The following is a 26,357-nucleotide window of genomic DNA, read 5'->3' on the forward strand; positions in this document are numbered from 1 at the left end:
GCTCTCATAGCTTTATTCACCCTCTTCTCCCCTTCTTTCCTCAGGTGCACTCTGGAGAGACTTGCAGGCGCAGAGCAGAGCTGATGGGTGGACCCGCAGGAGAATTTCCAGCCCCGTGATTTGCTAATCGGGGGCTGGTTCCCTTGTCAGTTCCCTGTAATCGTGGCTGCGGTTTGCGCAGCTCGCCCAGCCCTCCTGTCCGCGGACGCGCCGAGTGTACCGACTGCGCGCTGCGCGTATTTGGTTAAAGCCCGACTACCTTCACTGTGAAGGCTGGGCGCTGGGAAGGAGGACCGGGGCCTCGTTGCGGCAGAGAGAAGAGGCTTCAACTCCTCACATATGGCTTTTTTGTAGGACCGTTTTCCTTCATCGCTTGGGATTGTGGAAGGGACGTCGCTGAATAAAACCACCTGAAGCCGCCCAGAAGTTTTGGTACACTTGTGGGCGCCCGGCACGATGGAGATGCAAAGGTGGTCCACAAGGTGGAAAACGAAACGGTGGCTTATGGATTCCTCTGTAACAGCATTCATCACTTTAACCCTGGTCCTGCAGGCTGCTAGTGTCAGAGCAGGTAAGACTTCAGGGACCAAAAAAATGAACTTTGTTTGGCCGAAAGTGGACGGAGCGCGCACACCGGATGGGAAATCTCTCCCTGATGATGGAGATTGGGGCTGGGAAGCTTACCTGGACACGGCAGCCTTATGTTTACATCTATTCTCCCTGATTTGCACGATAAATCCCGGAGATTAAACTCCGCACAGGCGCATAATTCACCCAAATATGGGAACCATTAAACACGAAACTAACCTTGAGGCGCAGCTGCAGTAAATTAAATATTGTTAAAACGACATAAACGTCTCCTGCATTCAGGATCGCTTTTGCTTTTTAGTGACTTTAAACTCCATATTCCTGTGCGCGCCGTTCACCGCGGGCTGCTTTTACGCATGAATGGGAAGCGTCTGCTCCGAAGATGAAACACTGCGCCTAATTAAATTCATCCTAAGCCGCTGGCATGTGCTTATAAAGATCAGGAAATAGAGCAGCATTCACCGCTTTTTTTTTTTCTTTTTTTTTTTTTTTTAAGATCCACTCAGGCTGAAAGTATGAAAGGTGGTCCGGTGTGAGCAGGGTGGCTCTCCTCGGCCAGGTGACTCTGGACTCTGGGTCGGGCTTGTTGCTGAACATGTGAATGCTCAGCTCATTGAGACACTCGTTTAGGTCTTTATCCTGTGTTTTTCTTTGTGTTTAGTTGTGAAGTGGTTTAGTTTCATAAGCCTGATTGTCAGTACGCACTTGGTCAGGAGCTCCCTCATGAAAGAGATCAGTGACAGACTGAAGCCTGTAGACTCCCAGAAGGCAGCAGGATATTCTGAAGTTGCACAGTGACAGTAAATCCGCTGTCGGTGCGGAGCGCGAAGCCCCGGTGCGTCTGGCGGCTAAAAGCGGTCAGGCAGGTTCACCCTATCTCCAGACTGCCCTGGTCCACACCAAAGCCCAAAAGCTGAACTGTGCAGCCCCCTCCTCCTCCTCCTCCTCCTCCTCCTCCTCCTCCCCCCTCCGCCACCACCACCACCACCAACTCACAACTTTGCACTTCCAACTTTGCACTTAGATGTTTGGTGGGCTGCAGGACAAGGCCGTGCTGTATGAGTGGTGGGAATGCTTCCCCTCTAAGTGCCGAGCCGTTATTTGATGATGGTGCTTGTTGCACTTCCCTATGATTTCAGGGCCTTCAAAGAGCGGGCCTGCGCACGGGCCCGGCCCGCAGCTATAATAGCCACAAGTCACAGGGTTAAGGGTTACACAGGCCTGACACTCTGGCATATAGACAACTCTGAAGGATTTACTGTTGCCAGCAGGTACCGTGCAGGATTTTGGATATCCACACTGGCATTGTTCTCAGCTTCCTTTTCTTAGAAGAAAAACGAAATATCCATTAAGTTATGGAGTGTTAAATCAGATATTTGCATTGTTTATTCAAATACTTGTGATTTAAACTTCTAAATTCAAAATAAGTACAGCTGGCTCAAATTTAACACATGTTTTCTTCATTTTTTTTATTCATTTCTGATCGATTTTCCTTTACATTGCCCCAATCTTCCCATTTTCCAAGTCCCAAAAATTAAAGTAATCGGCTGCAGCGTGGATGTTCCAGGCTTCTCCTGAACTCCGTATGGCAGCTGCAGCTATTTCTGCAGGGTGCCCTCTGCATCCAGCACTGTACAGACACGTTTTCTCAGCCCCCGGGGCGCAGGCTCAGATGTGCATTCCAGCAGACAAAGCTCGCTTTTTCAGAGTCCTCTCTCCTTCGTGAGCTCCGCCGGGACGATCCGCTCATCAGCTCCTCGCTGGACCTCCGTCCGCAGAAGCTGTCACTGATCCCTGGATCATTGACAGAGTGTCCTCTAAACACTGACTTGTTGTGAACTTTTGCTGGAATTGTTAATTAACGGTCGTCTTTCTGACATTTTCGCCCCAGCTGTTCCTAAATGAGCCGTTGGGTTTTGGAGGCAGGTTGAAGCTGTGTGCGATAGCGCGCTCTATATCCCATATGGAGGGATCTGAAAGAGTTAATGAGAGGAAAAACAAGGTGGGGTCGAGCAGAGGGGGGAAAAATGCTTTGAAAAACTGGGTAGGTCTCGGTGAAGTTTCCTTGGTATGACACCAGCATAAAGCCGTCTTGTTTTAGCCGGCAGCGTGGTGGAAGGAGAGAGGGAGAGTGGGAGCGAGGGGGGATGTATGGAGAGACACACTCTGACTGAAGATGTTATTAGAGTCTCAGGGAGCTGCAGGTGAAAAGGTCCTGCTCCCATTTCCACTGGATTTTCATCCTTGTGTGAAGCTGAGGCGGATTTGTCACGCCGGGCCGCTGCAGTCCTCCGCGCTCTGTAATAAAGGACGAGCTCAGACGCAGCTCCGTGCTAACAATGGCGTGAGCTTCTCTCCGAACATGTAGTTTACGCTGATGTACACCTGCGAACATGACCCAGATCGCGTCACGTGACCCGCTCTGCGTTGTATGCTAATGTGAGACAATGCTCCACCCCCCCCCTTCACGCCCAGCCACTTCGTTCAAGGAACGATTCCCGAAAGGCAGCCCGTCCGTTAGCCTCTCGGCCTGTTTGTTTAGGACAAACACGGGCCCCTCTAAAAGATGCGCTCCTCTAGAACGTGCACGCGCTCATCTGGCCCGCCGGAATGGGTCGGCCGGTGTTGACGTTTTCTCGGCACCTCGGTGTGAGGGTCGCAGCCTGGCCAAACTGCCACATCTGGAACGTATGAGTCCCGGAGTTTGGACTGAAAGCAGCTCTGCGGGAACTCACAATGAGCTCCTCAGTTCTCGCTCCAAGACAAGTAGCCGGTTCATCCTCATGAGCCGCAGAAGCGCTCACGTTGTCCTCAGGGATGATATTCCTGCAGAATGCCAGATTATTTTGCTCTCCGCTTCATTTTTTATGAGGCTTTTGTAAAATCTTTGCTCCTAATCTTCTGGATTTTGTGTTAAAATGTGGATCTGCTGGCTTGTGGTGCTTTATTCTGTCTTGTCTTGACAATTTAATGTCAGTTTTCTTGGGACACGGTTGATCAATGAATTCTTAAGGTTTCATTTCACTGTGAATTGATCCAGATCTGCTCTCATTTTACCTAAAATTATCTTTTAAATGTCATCGTGCTTGTTCTCTATTATCATGAGATCTTTCTGTGTCACATATTCGCTAAAGTGAAAGAATATTTTCCAGTTATGTTTGAATAAGTCTTTGAATAACTTTAAGGATTCCATGTAAACCATGTGTTTGCAGCAGCTTTATTGGATTCATATGTTCAATCAGGAGTCTGTCCCCAACTCACATACTTTTCTCAACAAAATCAATGAGGGTTTCAGTTTTCTTTTCCTCGCTTTAGCAGGAACGTTGACCAGAAAGTGTTGAGATCAACATCAGATTTGATTTTTTTTTTCCCTTTGTATCAGGATGTTAAATAAATAGAGGAGTTATTTGACCTCTACATGCCAACCAAAACAATGGCTTTAGAGCCATCAGAAAAGGCCCACTGATGCTGTCAGGCACCTTGGCATGCTTTTTGCCCTCACGAAAACAGATTAGTGTTATTACATCTAACAGACTGCCATTGTGCTCCTCGCTCCTGCCAGATATTGCTGTACTCTGAATTGAAAAAAGCCCCAAATTCCTACTGGATGCATGATTTTTTTTTAGTGTAGCTCTTTGATTATAAACTGTCAGTTCATTAAACTAAAAGATTTATTTATTTCGTCGGCGCATGGGTGGTACAACTTGATTCAAATCCTGCTCCTGCTCGGCTGACGCTCTACGCTGAGAGGCTGCTCTGCTTAGAAGCCATAATTATAACGTTTTCCCATGGGCACCCACACAGGCCCCTTTATGTAAACTACATCAGATTGAAGAGGCTTATCAAGGTAAACCTATCCAGGTGTTAAAGAGCCAGACCTCAGATGGCACACTGTTCATTATAGTCTTTGGTTTTGGAGCCTGGGCATGCTAGCATATTCCAGCTTAACCGTTTAAGTACACGGGGGACTTCCCCAATCTGGACCTGCCATTCATATAATCGTTTCAGCTCTTATAACATTAATTAAGCAGTGGGGTGATGTGCAGTCATTTTAATCAGGCAGAGGTGTGTGTTTAGCCGAGCAGGACCTCAAGCAAACAGCTACTGTTAAACCCAAGTCCTGTCATCTGTTATTGTTTTGGTTTTTTTTTTTCTTCCCAGCATCTTGAGACCACATGGGAAATCAGTCTTTGCTTTAACATACTGTCTCTTTTTTCTCTGTCTGTGAAGAAAAGCAGTCAGGCGAACATGTGATGTTGGTTTATGCAATAAGCGGCTCTATATGCTGTCCTCCAAACGTTTCTAACGCGCTGATTTAACTCATGTTTCGTTTGCTCTTTGAATAGCAGACCCAGTGGATGTCCTAAAAGTATTAGCATTTCAAAATTACCCCGAAGGAGTGACGAGAACGCCCGGTCTCTGTGCACACCGAAGAGCGTCCGACCCAGACTCAGCGTACAGGGTGTCCAAGCAGGTCCAGATCAGCGCCCCCACCACGCAGCTGTTCCCCGGTAAGAGCACTTTTCTGTGTTTTTTCACGACTGCTTCACCGTATCCTCTGACTAAATACGTTCTTCTCAAGGTTTCGTGTCCTCAGTCACTTCCAGTCTGACCTGGGTTCACCTTCTCGTCCCCCCAGGTGGTGTTTTTCCTGAGGACTTCTCCATCCTGACCACAGTGCGCCCCAAGTCTGGCCTCCAGTCCTTCCTACTGTCCATTTACAACGAGCAGGGCGTCCAGCAGCTGGGCGTGGAGGTGGGACGCTCGCCCGTCTTCCTGTATGAGGATCAGACTGGGAGGCCGGCCCCGGAGGACTACCCCCTGTTCCGCTCGCTCAACCTGGCCGATGGAAAGTACGTCAAATCTCGACCGGTACCACAGGTTCAGATGAGCAGCGTGTGGCATGCAGAGGAAGGAACCGTGGCTGGTCTATGATGATTTGATCCCCCCCAAAAAAAAAAAAAACCTCGCTCGTCTCAATAAAAGCAAGAAAACAGCCCGGATCTTTCCCTCGCTGCGCCACAGGTGCTCATCACCGGATTATCCGCCTCGTCAGGGGTCCGCGGACACGGAGACAGGTCAGAGACGGGGAGACACTGGATTATTGGGGCACAGCAGGGCTGCTATGAGCAACCTGACCTCATCCATGAACTCACTGCCTCTGTTATTTTAGAGCGGGGGGGTTTGGGGGGGGGGGGGGGGGGGGGGGGGTGTTTTGGAGGGGTGGGGGGGAGGAAGGAGGGGATGGAGGCAGTCCCAAACCTGCTTTTTACCCCCTTGGATTACCTCACCCAACCAGGGACTGTGCAGCTAACCTTCTAGCATGAACCCGATTATCTGCTCTCAGGTTCAGAAATCCTGGAGTTTTCTAACATGCTCAAGCAACAAGGGGATACACAAGCACCCAGGCTGTAGAGGAAGGCAGTTTTGGGTGAATTTGTGAATATTTTTCCAGTTGTGATGAGAAGTCTTGACTTGCCAGATATGCTGTGTTTGTTTTTGGAACTTTTAAAGAAAGTCTGAACCAGGTCACAATGTTTCGTGACCCAAAATAGGCTTAAAATGAGATTTAGGGCGCACACTATTATCATGATCGAAGAAAGGCTGTGAAATCCTTCGAGAGTCTCGTGTCAACAGTACCTCCGCTACCCGAGCGGTTTTTCCCAGAAAGCCTCCCCCGGCCGGTTTTGTCTTGTCTTAGCCTGGTAGGCTGCTCCGTCCGGTATGCAGCCTCCCTGAGCCGCGGTCGGAGGAACAGCGCTTTCCATGGGGGATTTTTAACACTTGTTGATCTGGACGCATTCCAAGTCCTCAAGCCTCGATTGAACCTCCAACCAGCAAAGCTCCGGCTGTGTACAGTCTGCAGTCCCTGTGGATGTATTCATGGCTGCTCAGAAGCACACAGCTTGAAACGAGAGGCGTCGTGAGGACGACGGACATTGTTCTCTCTTTAAATGAAGGATTAATAGTGAGCTGATGCATTGCATGCCACTTTTATTTAACATTATAAACTCCACAGACATATCTGTCAATGCTTTCTTTATTCGTTCACCCTCTTCCTGCTCTTTTAGTGCTTCAGTTCGCTTGTCTGCCACACGAGGTGACAAGTAATGCTTTGTAAGCTCAGATAATGTAGCACGTTTATTTTCCCTCTAAGCTTCATTGACCTGGCCTGGAATGCATCGCTACGATCTGGATGCGTTCAAATATCTCTGAACACACTTTCCCTTCCTCTGACAACACAATTCATCAATTGCCAGGACTTCAACGTGTGCGATTTGTTTATAATAATATCCATGATCGGTGGTTTTCGTATTGCGTCTCGGGCTGCAGTGTTGCCAGCTCTCTTCTTCCACCTCGGAACAATGTTTTGACTGTGTGTCTCCTGCCCTGGCAGGGCCGGCCTTCCTGGATCCTGACACACACTTTCTACAATGTTCACCACGTCTGTCATGCCGAGTAACCCAGAAGGAGGATTAAGTTTGGAGTTTAATGAGTGTAATCCCGTGTTAAACAGGGCCAGAGTGTGGGGGTAAGAATGTGGTCCGCTGCTGCCTGGTATGCAATAGCCTTTAAGTGCAGTGGCAAACGCTCCATAAGCGAGGGAGGTGTCAGACTCACGTGCGACCTCGGTTAACCCTTTACATCTGCGGCGGTCGTCCATCAAAACCTGTCACGGAACTGTAATTTCTGCTTTTTGCACACGTTTCTGTTATGTGTTTTATTACTGATGCACCGTGAGAAGATCTCCCAGCATGCTCTCTGTTCTGCCTCTCACCAGGTGGCACCGCGTCGCCGTCAGCGTGGAGCAGAAGACCGTCACCGTCATCGTAGACTGCAAGAAGAAGATCACCAAGCCTCTGCTGCGGAGCGAGCGCGCCTCCATCAGCACCGACGGCATCACCGTGTTCGGCACCAGGATCCTGGACGAGGAGGTTTTCCAGGTCAGTCATCCGAGGAATGAAGCGTCGCGCCGATTGCTGACCTGTGATTACAGTTTGATGAAATTACAAGCCATAGATGCTCTGATTTTATTCTACATTTCCATCCTGCTCATTTAAAATGTATTATATTATTATCCATTTGTCCCTTTCAGATTTATGTCAAATGCTGCTCCATGTGCTTTGTCTGAAGGGGATTAGTTTAAGTCCGATTGACACAGCTCTTGACTCGGTTTACTCCACTAAAAAGGAATGTGGAGCTGATAGAAACCAGAGCGTACAGAAAACTCTGCTCTTCTTTTGATGTAAATGACGTCTTCATGCAGAGACCGTACTTCTGACCCACATCTGAGAAACCTTTTTGGACTTTTCTCTCGCGCTGTCGCGTCTTTCTATGGCAGTATAGAAGAGTGTAAAGTACCATCTTTGTTTTTAGGAGCCTCATGATTGAATTGTTGCAGATATTGGAGAAGTTAGCTCAGCTCCGTCAAATCCTGAATGTTAACGGTACGGCTGAATTCTGGCGTCTTGGATTTGTTGCTGCCGGCTTTGAGACGCCGTTCGCCCCGGGGCTGATGGGTCGGCGCTGGCCGTGGGTCAGGCCGCTGTAAATAATGACAATGACCGAACCGTCACTGCATTCAAGGCCATCACTGGCGAGATGCAGAGTTCACCCAGAGGCTATGCTGGAGTTGTGTTTGCCTGTGAAAGAGTGCCGGTTTGTTTAAGTGCTGCAGGAGTGGCTGCTCATTATTCCCACCCTGCAGCTGAAGGATGGAGGCTTTCTCTCCCCTCTGAAAGCCATGTTTCTGGACGCCTCGTCATCGCCCCGGGGACACGCTGCTGCATTTCCCTCTTTGTACCTGCATCAGTCCGATCTTCTGAGGCCACTTGGACTTAGACAAAGCTTCAGTATATTGATCAAGTATAGCTTGTGTTTTTCGGAGTTTTAATGTCACATATCCAGTAAGTTCTGAATGAATTCCTAAAGAGGTCCTGAAACCATGTATGTATCCAGCAGTGTGTCCAGTAAGAGGCCGCGGAGCTGAAAATAGGAGCCATGAAGCCGGCTCACAGGGTCTTTCCTGTGCGGGTTTGGAACAGCTCTGCTGTCTGTTCTCTGTCTCTGCTGCCCACAGAGAGGGATGCTGGGATTTTCATACAGGCCACTGCATACCTCGGCCCTCTGTGTTCATGCCAGTGCCTACAGGAAGAGATGAAGGTTGATTTTTGATTAGTCTGAAGATTTTTAGGAATTTCCATTGGATTAGGTTAAAAAAAAAATTCAATCAATTTAAAGCAAGTTTCCTTTTTTAGCACCTGTTGATTCTAAGAAGTTTTACTTCCCCTTTAAGCAATTTACCGATCTTATACAGGAATAATCAAACATTGCACCTATTTGGTTTCTCTGGAATTTATTTTTACAGCCTGACCTGCATTTTTCATAGACGTCTATTCATGCCCTACCTGCCCCAGGTTGGAAGAGACCACCGCCGCTCGGGGATCTGGGCTGAATGAATGAGAGTCTTTCTTCGGCCCGTCAGGCCTTCCTTATTTCCTCGTCTCCTCCCCTGCCTGCGCGCCACCGCCTCCCCCTCCCTCCGCACCCTCCCCACCTCCAGGCCTCTCCGCTGTGCCAAAGCCATGAGGCTTTCTATTCATGCCCGGCGGACATTACCTGTCTGAATCCAGCGCACACATTTACAGTCGGTTCCCAAATGATATGCGGACGGGAACATGATCTCTGGTGCTAAACCTATGTGCAGCAGTTCAGTTGGTTCTTGATCATGATAGGATTGAAGTGAGCTAAGTGAGCTTTTATTCTCCGTGCATGCTTGTTGTGATGTTTGTTTCATTTGATCACAGATTATTTTCCTTCCACCCTTATTATCTTCACCCTCTGGTGTTTTCTTACCTGAAAAGAAAAAAAATCCCACTTTCTGCTGAACTTGTGTAATTCGATCTATGTTTCATCGTCGCTGAAAGAATCTAGTTTCCTTCCTCATCCAGCGATTTCCCTGCAGTTGTCAGGATTGTCCTGATTTTGAAGGAACTCGGCTGTAAACGCTGCCAGCTGTGGACACTAAACACGAGAACAAAAACTGTTTGAAAAGCTACTCTAAACGTGACCCCCGGAGTAATTTGGCTGAAGTGTGATTGCAGCAGGGACCGAAGAAATGTAAACCAAGCGCAGGGTGGCAGGGGGGAGGACGAGTGGCGAGGAATGAGCCAGGATGAGACACACCTGTGAGGAAGAGAAAAGAGGAGGAATAACGCTGTAATTCAGGTTCTGTTTTTTTGAGCTCAGGTGGAAGTGAAGTAAAGCTTTTTGGCTCTTTATGTTTCGAATCATTAGAATGCTTGAACTCGAGCTGACGCCTCGGCGGATTATGTAACTGCAGTGATTTATGGATAATGAGCCAGTGTTAACAGGATCTGAAAGTTTTTTATTCTCCTGTCTGCTGCCAAACAGTTTCATCTTTTGGGCCTTGGATTGATTTTAACCTTTTGTTTTCTCAGCTGGTTGAAATACCACCATATATTATTCCCATGTGAGCTGAGCTGCGTGACGACCCAGCGGCTGTGCATCCAGCCTTTTGTTTGCATCTCTACATGATCGACTTTATTTCTTTCTCTCACCACGTCGGAGGATGTGAGTGTGAAGCCTGGCCGATGCCACCCTGCTGCAGCACACCTGATTCAGAGGAGTGAGTCACGATCAGAGTCCTGCAGACCTAAATGACAACCCGCTCAGCTGTGTGGGTGCAGGGAGACGTGCAGGATCTGAACGTGCACCAACACGACTTTTCCATGCGAATATTGAGCGTCTCGTTTAGGCTTCTCGTCCCCAAAATCTTCCAGACTCTGCTCTGATCCGGTGTGTCGTTGACCCCAAATCAGAAAATATTGCAAAACTTTAACCATTTTTTTGTCTTTAATGTGACATTTTTCCATTAATCCTGCATTTATTGCTGGAATCTTTTGGTTTCTTCCTTGTTTTTTTGCCGTTTTGGCTGATTGCAGTTGCACAGATTGCCGGCGAGCGGCGACCATGTTGTTGTAATTGTTGCACACGGCTGTGCAATTACCGCCGACTGTGGTAGGAGTGAAGGTATGCTGCCCTGGGCAAAGGTATGTCGGAGGATTCGTGCCGGCGTCTGCCGGGCTCTGATTTTCGATGCCATGCTTCTCTCGCCCTGTAATTACAGCGTGCAGCAGGATTCCAATCAGAAGGAAAGGAAAAAAAAAACTGAGGCTTCTTAAAGATGATTTAAAACTTGGATCGTCTCTGCAGAAATCCAACACTTTTACTGGCTGTGACCTTTGACCTCTTCCAAGGTTATTTATAGTCTTTGGTGGTTTGTGGTCAAGATGGAGTGAAGGCAGATTATTTATAGATAATTGATTTATGGCTCAATTTCAGTGGTGTCAGAATTATGATCATTATTATTGAATGTTTCACATCAGATGTGTTTCCTGTTTTTTGCTGTAGTGGTTAGCACTGTTCCTTCACAGCTGGAGGTTTGATGGTTTGATTCCAGGCTCGGAGGCCCTGGAGGTGGAGGGATACTGGATGTATGATGTTGAGAAGTCGCTAAAACCTAAAAACACTCTAAATCACATATTACAGATCAACAGCAGAGACGTTGGTTGTCAGCGGAGGATTCACCAGTCGGAGCTGCTGATCTCGACACTGCGTCTGTCTTCCAGCCCCGCTGACCTCTGACCCCGCAGTCATCGGCACAGCTTCTCTGCTAAGCTATAGAAAAGGAGGAGCATATTTTAGGGCTCTGGCTTCGCTCCCAGATACCAGAGGTTTTTACGCCCCCCTCCAAAGCGCTGCTCAATGAAACGCAGGCGCTGGTGTAACTCTCCCCAGGTGGATCTCAGCACAAAACATCTTTTCCCCGGCCAGCTGCCCTCTCCAGATCCCCGTCTGCCTGGAGATCCCCCCTTCTTTCTCGCTTTGCATGCTGGATAAGATTGTTCAAAAGTCACAAACATATATTTGCATTCTCCCGGCGCTCAGCTGGAGCAGATGTTCTGTAGCTGTGCCGATCTGGTCCGGGTGGGGGGGCGGGGGGGGGGCACGGCTGGACGCCATGTCTCTGCAGTCTGCCTGCGAGGAGACGGGCGGCTCTCAGCCCCGGACTGATTAGAGCTGACTCGAGGCGGGGCTCAAGCACTGGCTGTTGGTCTCGGGGCGACACATGAGGTAATACATGTCAGCTCGGCTCAGGGCGGCGCTTGATCTTCCTCCTCCGGCACACCGACACACAGCAGACCCGGCTTTCCGTTTGTATGTCCTCACAGGATCACCTGTTTGCTTTTATTTAGACAGTTTTTAAAGTCGTTTAATGAATTTATATATGAGGCATATTCATCTGACAGGGGTATAAATAAGTACTATTTTACTAAAACACGGCAAGTTTTCGTCTCGCCCCTGGTCTGAAGCTTCCCACCACCTGTTGTCACACTCAGTGATTCAGTTAAACACACCGTACTGACCCGTCAAATCCGTGTTCTCCAGCCTGAAGTACTGTTTCCCCCTGCGTCTTTGACAAAGCTTCTGTTTCCCGGTCGGTGTCCCACCGCTGGAACTGATGCTTAGAGCGTTTGAGGAGCCGGTGCGCTCACGTGCACGGACACCCTGCAGGATGCCAGTCAGGTCTAGCCACCGCATCGTCCCCTAATCCCGCCGTGAAGCCTGTCCTCAGACTGCAGAAATGACATCTTGCACCTGCCGTCTAATTGCTTGGTATGAGCCGAAATGTGTGTGTGACCCAGTTAATATAAACTTCACTCATAACAGGTGTTTGGCAGTCTGAGGCTTGCCGTGCTTTTCACAGTTGGATTATGCATCTGCACTGTGTTTATTTCACAAATGAGCAATGTCGGGTTTTATTGTCAGACATGTACTCCGACAGGAAGGGAGGGGCGTCTCTGAAACACTCGTCCGTCCAACCGGGGAGGAGTCGGAGTCAAGCCGAGGCTGTGCAGCAACGTGTTGACGGACGGCTGCACAGAGAAAGTTTTAACAGCCACATTGTGTGAGACAAGCCTCAGCTCATGGCTGTTTATAGTGTGCTACATGTTCGAGATACATTTTAACCCAGGGACAATGCACACACACACACACACACACACACACACACACACACACATTCTCCTGGCGAGTTTCAGCTTGCTCCATCTCTCCCCTGGTCCCCTGCCAATCCTCCGTTCTGCCGTTGGATGTATAGAGTCACTGCTGGAAGCGCGTCGGGATTTTACCTCAGCTGTCCTCCGGACGAGCGTCGGGGCTCAGAGAAGAGCCGGCAGTGAGAGCTGGACGTTACAGACAGAGCCGGGAAGACACGGAGCTCTGCAGCGTTCTGGACCGAGCGAGAAGAGAAGAGAACACTCTCCCAAACCGCCGCTGAGGGTTTATTCTTCTCTTTTCACCGTTTCGGTGGATTTCAGGCGAAAGATGAACACTGGGGCTTCTGTCTTTGTTTGAACCGACCTCAGCAGCTCCAAATGTTTGCCATTTCATTGGACTCTCCTGCTCCTTTCGGCTAAATCCAGAGGATTCACGTTGACTTATTTTCAAGCATTGTCGCTGAAATGTAAGATAAAAGAAAAACATATGTTTGTTTCATATATTCTAACTCATTTCAACTGGAAAGCATGTTCTACATCATGTCATTGCTGTCTGTGTTTATTTCTGACAGTATAAAGTCTTCTAACGCTCCTGACCACTGGTGGCCATGCCAGGTGTTTGCTGTTTGTGTTTTTACAGCCATTTATTTGATTTCCTGAGGAAAAAAGCCGGAGCGGATAATGATAATGTTCTCAGCGTCTCATCCTGGTTTCCTCTCTGCCTCCTCGTCTGATTTCTGCTTAATCACACACAGTCTGCCAGACACCGTTAAGTGTATGGGCACCCAGGAAAACTGTGTCTGTGACTTTAGATATTCATTTATTGGTGTGAGAGCAAGATGAGACCTGACCCCCCCCCCGCTCCCCCTGCATCCCTGATAATAACCTGGTTTGATCAACTTGCTGCACAGAAGAAATAGAAATTAAAGTGGTGGATTTCTGAGATGAGTCGGCGCTTCTGGGCTGATGGAGTGTTCTTCTCCTCTGTTTCCTGCAGGGCGACATCCAGCAGCTCCTCATCGTGGCCGACCCCAAAGCGGCCTACGACTACTGCGAGCACTACAGCCCCGACTGCGACACCCCCCACAGCCAGTCGCTGCAGGCCCAGGAGCCGGCGGAGGAGGTCAGCTGACCCGGGGGTCGGGAGGGGAGGAGATCGCACGCTGTGTCCGTCGAGCAGTGCAGGCGAATCAAAGATGAGACAGATTCACAGCAGAGGAGATGGATGGATGGATGGATGGATGGACAGAAGTGAAAATACTTCTGTGAAATTATTGAAAAACATTGAACACATTCAAAATGCCTGAGGATTAGACACTACTGACTCATCCACACTGGTCTGACCATCAAATTGAAGGAATTTTCATCTACCTTTATTAAAACAGCTGACAGGAGGACCGTCAGTGTCTCCACGCTCCTCGTTCTGCTTTGCAGCTTTATCAGATGCTGTTTTAACTTGTGTTTTAACATATCGGCGGCGCCTCCTCTCTCCATTGTCCACAAATCGTCCCAGTGGTGATTATGTGGTACAAGTGACTCATTCATGGAGCAATTTAGACATTGGTCCTGAGACAGAGCTTAACCCAGCTGTGTTTAATTAGTTTAATAATTGGTAATGCAGACCGGCCTTAACGTCATTACCAGTTATTTCTGATCATTTGAGCGTGGCTTCGTGTGCAAAGTTGCTGCAGGAGGTTTTGAAGTTTTAAGCTCTTCCATGCACTCTGTGCTATACTGCATACATGCTGTATTTATTATATAACGAGCAACATGCTGAATAATTTAAAGAAAACTTCCCCCTCTAAGGCTTATTTAATCCAGGAGTGTGTAATTTACATGCCTCTCAGTGACACAGTTTTGCACAGTAGTTTTGCTAATATTTTCTGTTGCTTTTCTTTTCTGCAGTTTAAGACCCAAAAACAAATTTTCTGCATCTTTATTTTGCCATCATTTTATCTTGCTCTAAGTTTGCATTGCTTTTTTCAGTATTTAAAGTCATTGATGACCTTTTATGTAACCATCATCAACAAATCTGATCAGTTCCATCCAGATATATGTACTAATTATAGATGATAGCATTATATGGTCTGACATTCGATATGATGCTATGTGTATAATTAGAACGCTAAACGCTGCTTTAATTATTGTATCAGCGTTCCAGCGTGTGGAGCGATGATGGAAATAACGTGAAGATTGTTTGTTGTTTTTCTGCTGATATTTACCAACGCAGTAATATTCAGGATGCTGAAGATGGTTGTGTTTATCATCTTTATGCTCTGCATCCTTTGCTGCTGCTGCTAACACTGAATATTCTCTCTCTCTCTCTCTCTCTCTCTCTCTCAACCCCTCCAGTACAATACTGATGATTTATATTACTCTCAGTTCTATGATTACTCTGAGGGAGCGACAGACGTCATTCCCACCGACGATTACTCTGAACCACAGGTAAATGAAAAAAGGAAAAGAGGAGTTTTTGTTTTCCTGTAACGTCTCTTTTTTGTCAGTCATCCATCCCATCCCTCAGTTTATTCTGTGTGTTGTGTGTGTGTGTGTGTGTGTGTTGTGTGTTGTGTTGTGTGTGTGTGTGTGTGTGTGTGTGTGCGTGTGTGTCCTGCTGACCTGTTTACATGCACACTGCTGCTCTGATTGATGTTTAGTGTTCAGGATCAATGTCGAATTTAAATGCTTGATAATACAGCGCTCCAGGTTAGATCAGATCTTTGCCTCATCGGCTCAGAGTGTGCGTATAAACACACACAGTGTGTCACTTCTCTGTGTTTGTTAATGGGTCCGCTCCCTTCCACTTCAAGTGTTTGTTTTTATGTTTGCATTCCAGCATGTCTTTAAAACTGTACAGCAATAGCTGTAAAGAGCTGCTGAAAGGCAAATCTGTCTGTTTGTTTTTGCACCTGTGTCCAGATTTAGTGTGTGTGTGTGTGTGTGTGTGTGTGTTGATACATTTTAAAATCCGTCCTGTGTGTGTGTCGGTCCTGGATTGTTGCACAGTCTCTCTCTGCCCAGCTGTCACATGATCAGACGCTGCTGTGTTTGTGGCGGTTGAGTCGGGGGAGACTCTGCACAGCCGGCTCCTCTCCTCCTTGTTCCATGTGTGTCTTGGTGTTTTCTGCCGCCGTCCCCCTCTTCCAGAGAAAGAAACGTAGTGTCTCCGTGAAAACGAAGAGGACCAGAAAGTCCCTCAGTAAAAGTCAGACCAGGCCCTTTAAGCTCTTGGCTGCCAAAAAATCGCCAGCTAAAAAGTTTGTGCCTAAGAAGAAGCGGCAGACGCCTGGCTACCAGGCCACAGCGCCGGCACGACCCCGAGGCGATTTTAGGGTAAACCGTCACCTCAAGAAAAGAAAAGATCGCATCAAGATCTTCCTGTCCCGACTGCTGCCAGGAAGATCTGTGATGGCCGACGTAGCGCTCCCTAACCTCCTCTGTAGACGTAGCAGAGTGTGTAGTCAGCTCGACAGGACCCCGAGAACGCCGCCTCTGTTTTTAACCCTGACTCTTCTTTCCTTTTTTCAACATGACTCAGCTAAACAATGTAGGAGATTACAATACAGACACTGACTACGGAACTGTAGATGATACTCAGTCTCAGTCCTCCTTTCCCACCAGTGGACCCGGCCAGGTAATTTCTCATTTCATCCTCCTCTGCTTTGAAAAAACAACTCTGTTATTATTAAATGTTCTTTTGGGAAACGTGATCCAGGAAGAGTTTCCCCAGCGAAGTGCCTGGTATGCTATGAAAAAGACACGATTCGAGTGAATCGGCGTCTTTTGACCTGACGAAGTGTCGGCGTGTGGCAGAAGCTGTGGGCGGCAGGACTTGTTGAAACACTGCAGACGTTCAGAAAACTGCTCCATACCGTGACTTTCACTCCTGGTTAAGGCTGCTGATTCTGTCGGTTCTCAAGCTCTGAGGTCTCAGGTCACGAGAGAAAGTCCCCGGATTGTGGGTCTTCTGCTGTGGAGTTTGCATGTTCTTGTAAGAGGTTATGGACGTGGCCCTGTGATGAACCAGTGACCCAGTGAGGAAGCAGGAGTCAGCTTCTTATGTGTCCAACATTAGGCCTGTGGGCCAAAACTAGCTCAAAAGAGGCTCCAATCTGGCCCACCAACACTGAGGCCTGATGCTGCAGACTGGCACTAACCTCTGTAAAAACATGCTGAATGCAACAGGAAGAGGTTTTTTTTTTTTTTTTTTTTTTTTTACATTTCTTTGTATTTTGCTTGATATTTACCGTCTTGATCTGGCTTCAGTTGCTGTTCTGCCGGTCATGCTGTTCTGTTTCTTCAGCAGTCTTTCTCCTGAAAGTGATTTTTTTCTTTTTTAATGAAATCACCCTCACACGGAGAGTTGACACAAGCCGCAGCCTTATCCAGGATTAGAATCTGACTGATCCGATCCAATCCTGCAGAATGTGTTGAAACACTGCCCTGCTGTCCGTCCCATCGCGAGCCTGAGTTTGATCGCTAGTTCTTGATAATCACCTTGAAAAGAACGGTGACAAACGGGGCTCCGGCCTCCTCGCAGCCGGCTCTGCATCGTCTCTGTGCTGCGTTCCGCGGAGACAATGCGATCATGCAAAAAAAAAAAAAAAAAAAAAATCTGCTCTTGAAATGTGAAATTTGGCAAAATGGAGAGCTGCCAGTAACGTAATTGCATGTACTTTGTCGGCCTGTGAAGCTAAATCCAGAATGATCACCATTTGGAATGAAATCCAGCCACGGTGCCAAGTGATTGCGGTTGTAGCGCTTGTGCCAAATACCGAGCGCACCAGGGAAATTCACCGGCGGCGCCAAAACATTTAAAACCCATTTGCCAATCAGGAAGCTTTGATGACGGGAATCTTTTTGCACAGATGCTACAACCGAGCGATTGATTTGGTGTTGATACAATCTGCTGCTGCGGCAACGTTCTTAGAATCTTTTCTCGTCTGTTTTTAACCGTTCATGATGTGTCTTCAGTAAATAAGAGAAGGCTGAGATCCTGCAGCGTCGGGACCGCCCTCACGTTCAGGATCACCAAATTTTTGCGATTGTTTTATAAAATCATTACGATAACACTTTATTTATTCTGTGTGCGGCGTTTTCTGACACTTGTATATAAATTCTAAGAAAATTCATGAGCACTGTGGCACATCAAATAAGTAAAGTGTTGTCGCTGTTATTTCAAATTTATGAATTAATTTTGGCTTTAATAACATCAACAGTAGATCCTTGCCTCTGTTGCTTGACTAACAGTCCTCTTCCTCTGGTTGCTCGCCGCTCCCTCCCCTCGCTCTCCTAACTCCCGAAAGGCTGTGGAGGAGGAAGTTGTTGGTGGCTTTGTCACCGAGGCGCCCGCCGTGGCTCCGGAGCCCACCGCTGTGCCGCAGACGCCGGGCGGCCCGGACGCCGGCGCCGAGGCGTACGACTTTAAGGAGTATGACCTAAAGGAGTACGACCTGGGCGAGGTGGACGGCAGGTTGTATGATTACGGGGCGTACGATGAGTACGGCACGGCGCCGCCCAGACCCGGGGCGGCCTACGAGGATGAGGTGGGGCCCGGGGTGGCGGCCGAGACCGACGTGTCCGAGAGTACCGTAAGTATGGCACCCTGGACCGGCGGCCGCAGGGTGTGTGTGTGCATGAGCGGCATGCGTCCTGGGGATCGGCATGGCGCTCTACCGGGCTGCTTGGCATGGGGAATGCGTCATTGACCCGACGAGTGTGGAGCTGTGAGCGGCTCGCTGCCGGAGAGTCGACAGGAGTTAGAACCGATGCATGCGTCTGCGTTCCGCCTCCCAGTTCTTCTTGTAATCTAACAGACGAGTGTGTCAGTGTGTGTACAAACACAGAACGAGTTCTGCACACGGCGCTTCCGGCCCTGCTGCCCCTCCCATCCACCCGTCTGTCATCACACCTCGCCCTGCCTCCACTGGGGCTCTCTCACTCTTCGTTAATCTCCTCACTCATCGACGATGAACGCAGCAAACCGCCACACCGCTCACTGCCTGCGTGCCTTTGGGCATTGTCAGCATGTGAAGACACTGGTTTTATTGGCCCTTTTTAGTGCCTTCCAGCCCACCCACCCCTTCACCAAGCACCACCTCCTCCATAACCCCCCCTCTTCCTCCTCCTCCTCCTCCCCCTCCTCCTCCTTAAGACACAGGCCGTTCACACATCTGCATCAGTCATCGTTCAGCGTGAGAACGTCACCTTTCATTTAGAGCCACACTCCTCAGTGGCGATGCCCTGACAGCATTGCTCCATCTCAAGCATGTAGAGGTTGATTCCTCCTCCCGGGACTAACCGGCCGCCCGTCGTGCCACGCGGTGTAGCCTCCGGTAGCGGCAGTAGTAGCAGCTGACTTGGTGTTGAGAATGTCTTCCTTCGGCTGGCCCTTCCTCTCCATCAGTGCTGTTTCCTCCGGTGGCGTGTTGCTGCTGTGTGACGATGACGCCCCCCCCCTCTCTTCTCTTGCTGTGTGCGAGCAGGTCGCCGGCGCCGCCGGAGTCTTCGGCCAGAAGGGAGAGAAAGGCGAGCCGGCCGTGATCGAGCCTGTAAGCTCCAAACATCTGAAATGTCTTTTAAAAAATCAAGAAGTGCAAGAGAAAATGCGTCTCTTATGAGTGTGTGAACGTGTTAAACACACTAATGTGTGTCTTTTTGAAGGGGATGCTGATTGAAGGACCCCCAGGCCCCCCCGGTCCTGCTGTGAGTGCATTAAAAAAACCAATAATAAATATCTACATGTTGAATTTAGTCTCTATTTGTGCACCTCCACATACAAAATGGAATGAATTAGGCAACAGTGACAAGTGTACTTCTGTCTTTTTTAGGGTCTTCCGGGACCTTCAGGTCTACTGGGACCCCCAGGCCCTTCTGGAGATCCTGGTGACAGGGTGAGCCATTCATTTTTCCTCAGCAGTTACGAGTCTGCAGATCCAGTCATGTTCCTGCTTTAAGAAATGGCCACTGCTCTGACGGTATGGTCACGTTCCAGACCCTGAACAGAGTCTAAGTTTAGGATAATATATTTAATCATATTGTTTATTTTCCTCATATATGGATCATTTGTTGTTTTTTCTTTTCTATTATCCGAAAGTGAGCTTCATTTCTCATTGAAAGCCATAAAAAGGTCAGATTTCGATGTCTAGTTTCTCATCACCATTGTCATTTTGTTTTAGGACTTTTTCTTTAACTCATGCATTAAAGTTTCTGAGACCATGAGTGTCCAGGACCTGGTTCGAATCGTTTTGTCGTTGACGGGACAGGAACATGAAGCTCGCTGGATATTGAATCCATTTACTAGTTTTGCCGATTTAGACTCATTTATAAATGTCCTGATCGTAATGACTGACGAAGCTCAAAGGGAAACATGAATTATCGGGTTATCGCCTCACTTCCTGGCTGTCGGTTTGACCTCGGTGACCTTTTTCTGTCTGGTCGTTCAGGGTCCTCCCGGCCGCCCTGGTCTGCCCGGTGCTGACGGTTTGCCGGGACCTCCTGGTACCATGTTGATGCTGCCTGTAAGTATCCGTCCAGTGGGCTTCTGACGTGTATTTCCTGATCAGAATTCAGATTTTGAGACGATGAGCCGTGTGTGTGTGTGTGTGTGTGTGTGTGTGTCCAACAGTTCCGCTTCGGAGGCGACGGTGAGAAGGGTCCGGTGGTGTCGGCGCAGGAGGCCCAGGCTCAGGCCATCCTCTCCCAGGCCAGAGTGAGTTAAAGCGGACGTAAACACACCACTGGAGGGCTGACAGCCCCCCCCCGCCGTCCGGCTCTTTACGCACCGCTGTAGGGGAAAGGAGGCAGGCGCGGCGTTCTGGGGGGGGGTCGTTGCATTTCGGCGGCCTTGCACGGCTAAAAAGAGACGTGTCGAGCAGCCTGAAGAGCAACAACATAAAATGACCTCTCTGAACAGATGGACAGACCGGAGAGACTGTTAAAAATACTTCAGTGGCTCCCGGCTGCGGGTGGGCTCAGCGGACAGGTGCAGGAAATAAATGTCTTTGTGTTCAAGAGGAGCTGAGCAGCTCCAGAAAAGGATTTTTAAAAAAAAAAAAAAAAAAAAAAGGACTTTAAAGATGTTTTTTTTTTTTTTTCCCCATGGCACAGTTTCTTATGTTTATCACACTGAGTGATCCAAGATGGCGTCAGCTGCAAATTCATACATTTCCCTCAAGCATCAGCCTCACAGAGCAGGTGCACAGTGATGTTTGATGAAGCGGCTGCACGGTCAAAGAACACAGAAATGAAAAGAAATATGAATGATTTAAGCAAAGAGAACAAATACACACATGCAGCATGTATAAATCTTTCAGTAAGTTTCATTCCTTCATTTCCATTATTCCTTTTCAAACACATCACACCATATTGTCATGTTGCTTTATCTGTATGGATATCAGCGACAGGAGGATCAAATCAAACCGCGGTCAGCCGACATGAAGAAGACATTCGGACGTGTGCCGACGCGTCTCGGTGCAGACGGATGTACAGTAGAGTTTTGACGGAGTGGAATTTGACCCTGGTGTTGTCGGTGTTTGTGCCCTGCAGCTGGCGATGAGGGGACCGCCGGGGCCCATGGGCCTGACGGGACGATCGGGGCCAGTGGTGAGTCCTGGCTCTGAGGAATCATGCCGGTTCCTCTTCGGACAAGATGTTTTTGTTTTTTTAATTGTCCTATCTCTCTTTTATAGTTTCTTGCGTTTGCTTGCATTCAGACTGTCAGAGGCCTTTGTGTTTCACCCATCATGCAGACAGTGCAGGATTTTGAGGACTCAAAACTAAATCAATGCATCTGTCACTGCCTACAAAGAGAAGCAGGTTCTGATGTTCTCCCCCCCCTCCCCTCCCCCTCCCCCTCCCCCTCCCCCTCCCCCCAGCCTCCTCCAGCCTCTTCCCCTCTCTTTACTTTTCTTTTCTCGGGCTTGTTGCTACATGACCCTCGGCTTCACACGAGGAAAAGACACAGATCTACCCCGGCGGATGGCCCTGTGTGCCGATCATAATATAGACGTATTGATCCAGTATTGGCCACACACGGATAAATGGAACAGTGTGTGAGCTAAATACACACTGCCGCCTTTATTTCCTGCAAGCAGACACTATTTACACGCTATTCAGTAGATGTGTCGACATACGTTAAAAACCGGCTTCCAGTCGCTCTTTGCAGAGTTTCCCGTCTGTGATTTAAAGTGGAAGAAGTGTCTTGTCGGCAGACGGATGGTAACACACGCCTCAAATCCCTTAAACAACAATCAGGCCTCACACTTTTACAAACACACTGCATGTGTAATTTCACCCTCCAGAGGTTGATTTGGAGCTGAAAGGAAGATTCCAGCCACTCAAGCAGAAGATCATGCTCACTCCTTGTTTTTCATTCCATATTCACAACAAACTCATGTTTCCTGATCAATCGTGCAGCTGCAGTGAAAGGAAATAGGAAGCTAAATGACGCCATCTGCTGTTCGGGTCGCGTTATTTTCTCCATCCTGAGTTGTTTGTGCTGAAAGCAGATGTGGTCTCGTTTGCTCTGCTCCCCCTCTGCAGGGCCCTCCGGGCGCCGGTGGGCTGAAGGGTGAGGGCGGAGACCCCGGTCCTCAGGTGAGTGAACGGCCGGCGCTGCTGTGACTCGGGTCAAAGGTCAGGTTTGTGACTAACCGGCCCCCGTGTGTCTGAACAGGGTCCGCGTGGCATCCAGGGGCCTCCAGGTCAGCCTGGCAAGGCTGGCAAGAGGGTGAGTGAACTCATTTACCCCCAGCAGCCACGCTGTCCTCTGTGTGTGTGTGTGAGTGAGCGTGTGTGTGTGAGAGTGTGTGAGTGTGTGTTTGTGCTTGTGGCCGCTCCTCGGATGCTGAGCTCCTTACTTCCACCTCAACAAACAAAAGCCGGACACGTGCTTCACGGCCCGCGATCCCGGGATCCATGGCCGCGGCCGCTAATCCGTCTGAAAATGCCAAAACGGGGGAAATGAGCGGAGATGTGGGGCACAGCTAGAAATCGATCCGCAGGGTCGGAGATATTGACCCAAATGAATACTGAACCAGTGCAGAGCACAAACAGGACTTTACTGTTTAATTTACTTTCAGCTGTACGGATTACTGATAGGTTGTTGTATCAGATTACTATTTTCTTGCACTTTTTGTTTTGCACAAATTGCACATTCTAACTATTCTCTTTGACACCCACAGCGCTTAACATAGCATGAAAGATGGCTCTGTGCGCAGGAATGATGGGACTTTGTCCGATCCAATAACCCGACCTGTACCGGGAGAGAGAGGATAGAACCAGCAGCCGGAGCGTTTAATGCAACACTTTCTTCGAAACGCCACAGTCTGACGACCAAAACGGCGCCTGATAATGAGACTTAGCGGCTCTCTAGACAAAGTCACAAAGAGGTTTACGAGCAATATACTAAACAAAGAGAGAGTAATAGGATTACAAGGGAGCAGGAAAACAAACAAATAGAGAAAAAAAAATCTAATTATCTTCAACATGCTGGGTTTTTCCAGAATGTATTAACTGCTTTCACACTGTTTGTGTGTTTTTGTGTGTGTGCTCTCTTTCAGGGTCGCGCCGGAGCCGACGGCGCCCGCGGGATGCCCGGAGAGCCCGGCTCCAAGGTGCAGACGCGTCTCCCGGTCGCACGCCGCCGCCGAGCGGGAGCGTGGGGCCGTCATGAATAAATCTGCCGCTCTGGTTCGTTTGCAGGGTGACCGAGGCTTCGACGGGCTTCCCGGGCTGCCCGGCGAAAAGGGACACAGGGTGAGGAGACGACCGCCACCGCCGCCGCCGCCGCCGCCCGTCCAGCATATTTATTTGTGAAGAGCGGCTCTTTACAATGTCTGAGCAGCTCCCATTTAAAGCAAGTGAACTTCCTGATAGTGAACTCCTCCAGAGCCGCCCCAGAATGAATCCTGCAGGAAGTAGTAATTGGTTCCTTTCTCTCACTAATAAAGCTGCGTTAATCAAACTGCTGGGGAGGCTGCAGTGACAGCGGCTCGCCAGGTAACTGCTCTGTAGAACGGAGACGCTGCGTCTTCGCCTGGTTTCTCTGAACCCGTGTCGGTGACCCGGTCAGGGGTTCGGGAGCAGAGTGTTTGGTTTGACTGTGCATCATGCAGGACGGCGTTAAAAACCTGAGCTTGAAAGTGAAGTTTTGATCCGTTTCAATAAAGAAATGCGTCTTTTCCCTCTCTCTCTCTCTCTGATTCGCCGCTCGTCCTCAGGGCGAGCCGGGGCCGATGGGACCAGCGGGCGCCCCCGGAGAGGACGGACAGAGAGTAAGTGCTTCCTCTTTAAAAAACTCTTAGAATGTGAGAAGTGGCGCATCGCAGATCCTCGGCCCTGAGGCCGGGCCAGCTGGGTGGAGACGGTGAAGTGGGGGGAGGAGAGTTTGTGTTTAACCTGCTCTTCCTCTGACCCCCCCCCAGGCTGCTACCACCCTCAGCAGTGTTTGCTTTGCTTCAGATTAAGCCCTGACTCTCCAGAGCTCTTGATTACCGGCTGATAGTTGATGCTGAACGCAGCACGCCAGCGTCCGCTGCAGAGGGCTGTTTGTTTACGTTGAACAGCTTGAACAGCTCTGACTCTTCTGCCTCGTCTTCCTCAGGGCGAGGATGGAGAGATTGGACCCCGAGGACTGGCTGGAGAGAGTGTAAGTGTCGTGAAACCATCAGCTTCCTGTTTGTCTGTCGAGCGCTCGGCAGTCTCCACCGGGGACAGGATCCGCCTCCTCTGAGTTAACGCAGTGATTGCTCTCTGCTCCTCATCCCAGGGCCCTCGAGGTCTGCTGGGGCCCCGTGGTCCTCCAGGCCCCCCGGGATCCCCGGTGAGTGCCTCTATCAGTCAGATGTATGGATTGCTTCACAGCGTCTGGATCTCACCCTGACCTCGTCTCCGCAGGGCGTCGCTGGAGTCGACGGCCCTCCAGGTCCCAAAGGAAACATGGTACGAACACGCCGCCGCCTCGGGAGGCAGGGATTAAACGCCGCTCTGTGGGGGTTCAGGTCGTAGGTCTTCATCCGGTCTGTGGAGGGGAGGACCGCCGGGACGCAGGAGTTCAAAGGTCGTTCGTGTGTCAGAGTGAACGGCAGCGCCGAGCGCTAAGCTGCTGCAGAAAACACAATCAGCCTCGTTTGACTTTCAGTGTTTTCCCTGTAATCAGCGGGTTTGAAGACCATCAGGTCGATTCAGCACGCGACTCTCAGCAGAGCGTCTGTCAGAACGCCTGAACCCATTTCCTCTCTGGAGCTCCGTCTGCCTGCGAGGGAGGCTTTCTCCACATTGTGCCGCACATCAACATCCAGAACAACACAGCAGCTGCTGATGCTGCAGATGCTTCGCCGTCTGAGGCGTCGTTCCAGGAAAACGCGTCTTTAAGAACTACGACTGCGTCCACCTTCCTCATCGTGCCTCACATCATCATGTTATCTTTCCACTGTAGACGTCGCCGTTTGAGTCATAGTTCTGATTCATTGAACGTCTCTTATCAGTTAGTTTGGATGAAACGGATCTGATTGTTTTGATTGACATAAGTGTGATTTATTTATTTATTTATTTATTTATTTATTTATTTATTTATTTATCTTTCTTCAGGGTCCTCAAGGAGAGCCAGGCCCCCCAGGTCAGCAGGGCATCCCGGGAACACAGGTGAACCGATCGAGCAGAAACAAAGAGGAAGGCTCAGATATTCACCCTCAGCTGAATCTGCAGTGACGCTGCAGGGTGGAGACACACACACACACACACACACACACACACACACACACACACACACACACACACACACACACACACACACACACACACACACTCAGTGGCACACATGAAGGCGACCAAAAGGGAAACACACGAACAAATATTTGTGCATATGCAGTTCAGCGAGCAGGCTGGATGTTAATTCCAGTTTGCCTACTGACAACACACACACACACACACACACACACACACACACACGTTTGAGCTTTACATTCCTTTACCAGCTCAACTATTTACAGCTCCAACAAACCTTTCAGTTTATCCAGTGTGTGTGTGTGTGTGTGTGTGTGCGTGTGTGTGCACGTGCATTTGTATGAGTGTGTGTGTGGATGTGTGACAGAGCATGCTTGTTGCTATACCAACAGACTCCTTCTCTCTGTCTCCTGTCCTGCAGGGTCTTCCTGGTCCTCAAGGTCCCATTGGTCCGCCCGGAGAAAAAGTATGATGAGTTATATATATTTTAAGTCTTATAATTTATTCCTTCAGGAATATATTGAGAGGTTTTTTTTTTTCTGTGCGTCAGATTTCTTTATAATTTTATGCAAAAATCAAGCCTGAGTGCAGGGAATCACAGCATGTTGTAGACTGAAGTAGTTTTGATGGAGTGATGGTGAGCCTGCTTTATTCCAGCAGCACTCAGGAATCAGCTGCTTCCACTGTCTTCAAATCACTTTAAGTCTTCTAACTCAAACTGTGGCCAATTTTTTTTTTTTTTTTTTTTTAATTAATTTATTTTTTTTAAGGAGGTTTTGAGTTTTTGGCGACTGCAGCTGATATATAAATGACTGTTGTATTTAGTGCTATGTGAATAAAACTGAGCGTCTCGTCTCGTCTCGTCCTCGTACAGGGACCGCAGGGCAGGTCAGGGCTGCCTGGACTTCCTGGAGCTGATGGGCCTCCTGTAAGTTCTACTGTCACATTGTTATATGTTTC

At 49.0% G+C, this 26,357-nt stretch overlaps 1 protein-coding gene across 5 annotated transcripts in view; it reads left to right on the forward strand.

The window, feature by feature from the left end:
* The first annotated feature begins 217 nt into the window (after nt 1–217).
* Nucleotides 218–26,357, forward strand: part of LOC115394462 (collagen alpha-1(XI) chain-like) — a 58,981-nt gene continuing 32,841 nt past the window's right edge. Inside the window, exons 1-25 of one of the 5 annotated variants that reach the window (XM_030099776.1) lie at nt 218–571; nt 4,935–5,099; nt 5,228–5,441; nt 7,370–7,532; nt 13,669–13,794; nt 15,024–15,116; nt 16,210–16,305; nt 17,978–18,262; nt 19,157–19,222; nt 19,335–19,376; nt 19,502–19,564; nt 20,117–20,191; nt 20,299–20,382; nt 21,219–21,275; nt 22,215–22,268; nt 22,348–22,401; nt 23,234–23,287; nt 23,376–23,429; nt 23,894–23,947; nt 24,277–24,321; nt 24,442–24,495; nt 24,570–24,614; nt 25,263–25,316; nt 25,819–25,863; nt 26,272–26,325. In XM_030099776.1, the coding sequence (XP_029955636.1) occupies nt 457–571; nt 4,935–5,099; nt 5,228–5,441; nt 7,370–7,532; nt 13,669–13,794; nt 15,024–15,116; nt 16,210–16,305; nt 17,978–18,262; nt 19,157–19,222; nt 19,335–19,376; nt 19,502–19,564; nt 20,117–20,191; nt 20,299–20,382; nt 21,219–21,275; nt 22,215–22,268; nt 22,348–22,401; nt 23,234–23,287; nt 23,376–23,429; nt 23,894–23,947; nt 24,277–24,321; nt 24,442–24,495; nt 24,570–24,614; nt 25,263–25,316; nt 25,819–25,863; nt 26,272–26,325 (2,211 nt within the window). In that variant the 5' untranslated portion in view covers nt 218–456. Of the gene's footprint in view, nt 572–4,934; nt 5,100–5,227; nt 5,442–7,369; nt 7,533–13,668; nt 13,795–15,023; nt 15,117–15,818; nt 16,005–16,209; nt 16,306–17,977; nt 18,263–19,156; nt 19,223–19,334; nt 19,377–19,501; nt 19,565–20,116; nt 20,192–20,298; nt 20,383–21,218; nt 21,276–22,214; nt 22,269–22,347; nt 22,402–23,233; nt 23,288–23,375; nt 23,430–23,893; nt 23,948–24,276; nt 24,322–24,441; nt 24,496–24,569; nt 24,615–25,262; nt 25,317–25,818; nt 25,864–26,271; nt 26,326–26,357 lie in introns of all 5 variants that reach the window. The other 4 variants (XM_030099779.1, XM_030099777.1, XM_030099778.1 and 1 more) reach the window with 4 other exon arrangements.

Source organism: Salarias fasciatus, chromosome 9, assembly GCF_902148845.1.
Source record: "Salarias fasciatus chromosome 9, fSalaFa1.1, whole genome shotgun sequence".
Taxonomy (NCBI): domain Eukaryota; kingdom Metazoa; phylum Chordata; class Actinopteri; order Blenniiformes; family Blenniidae; genus Salarias; species Salarias fasciatus.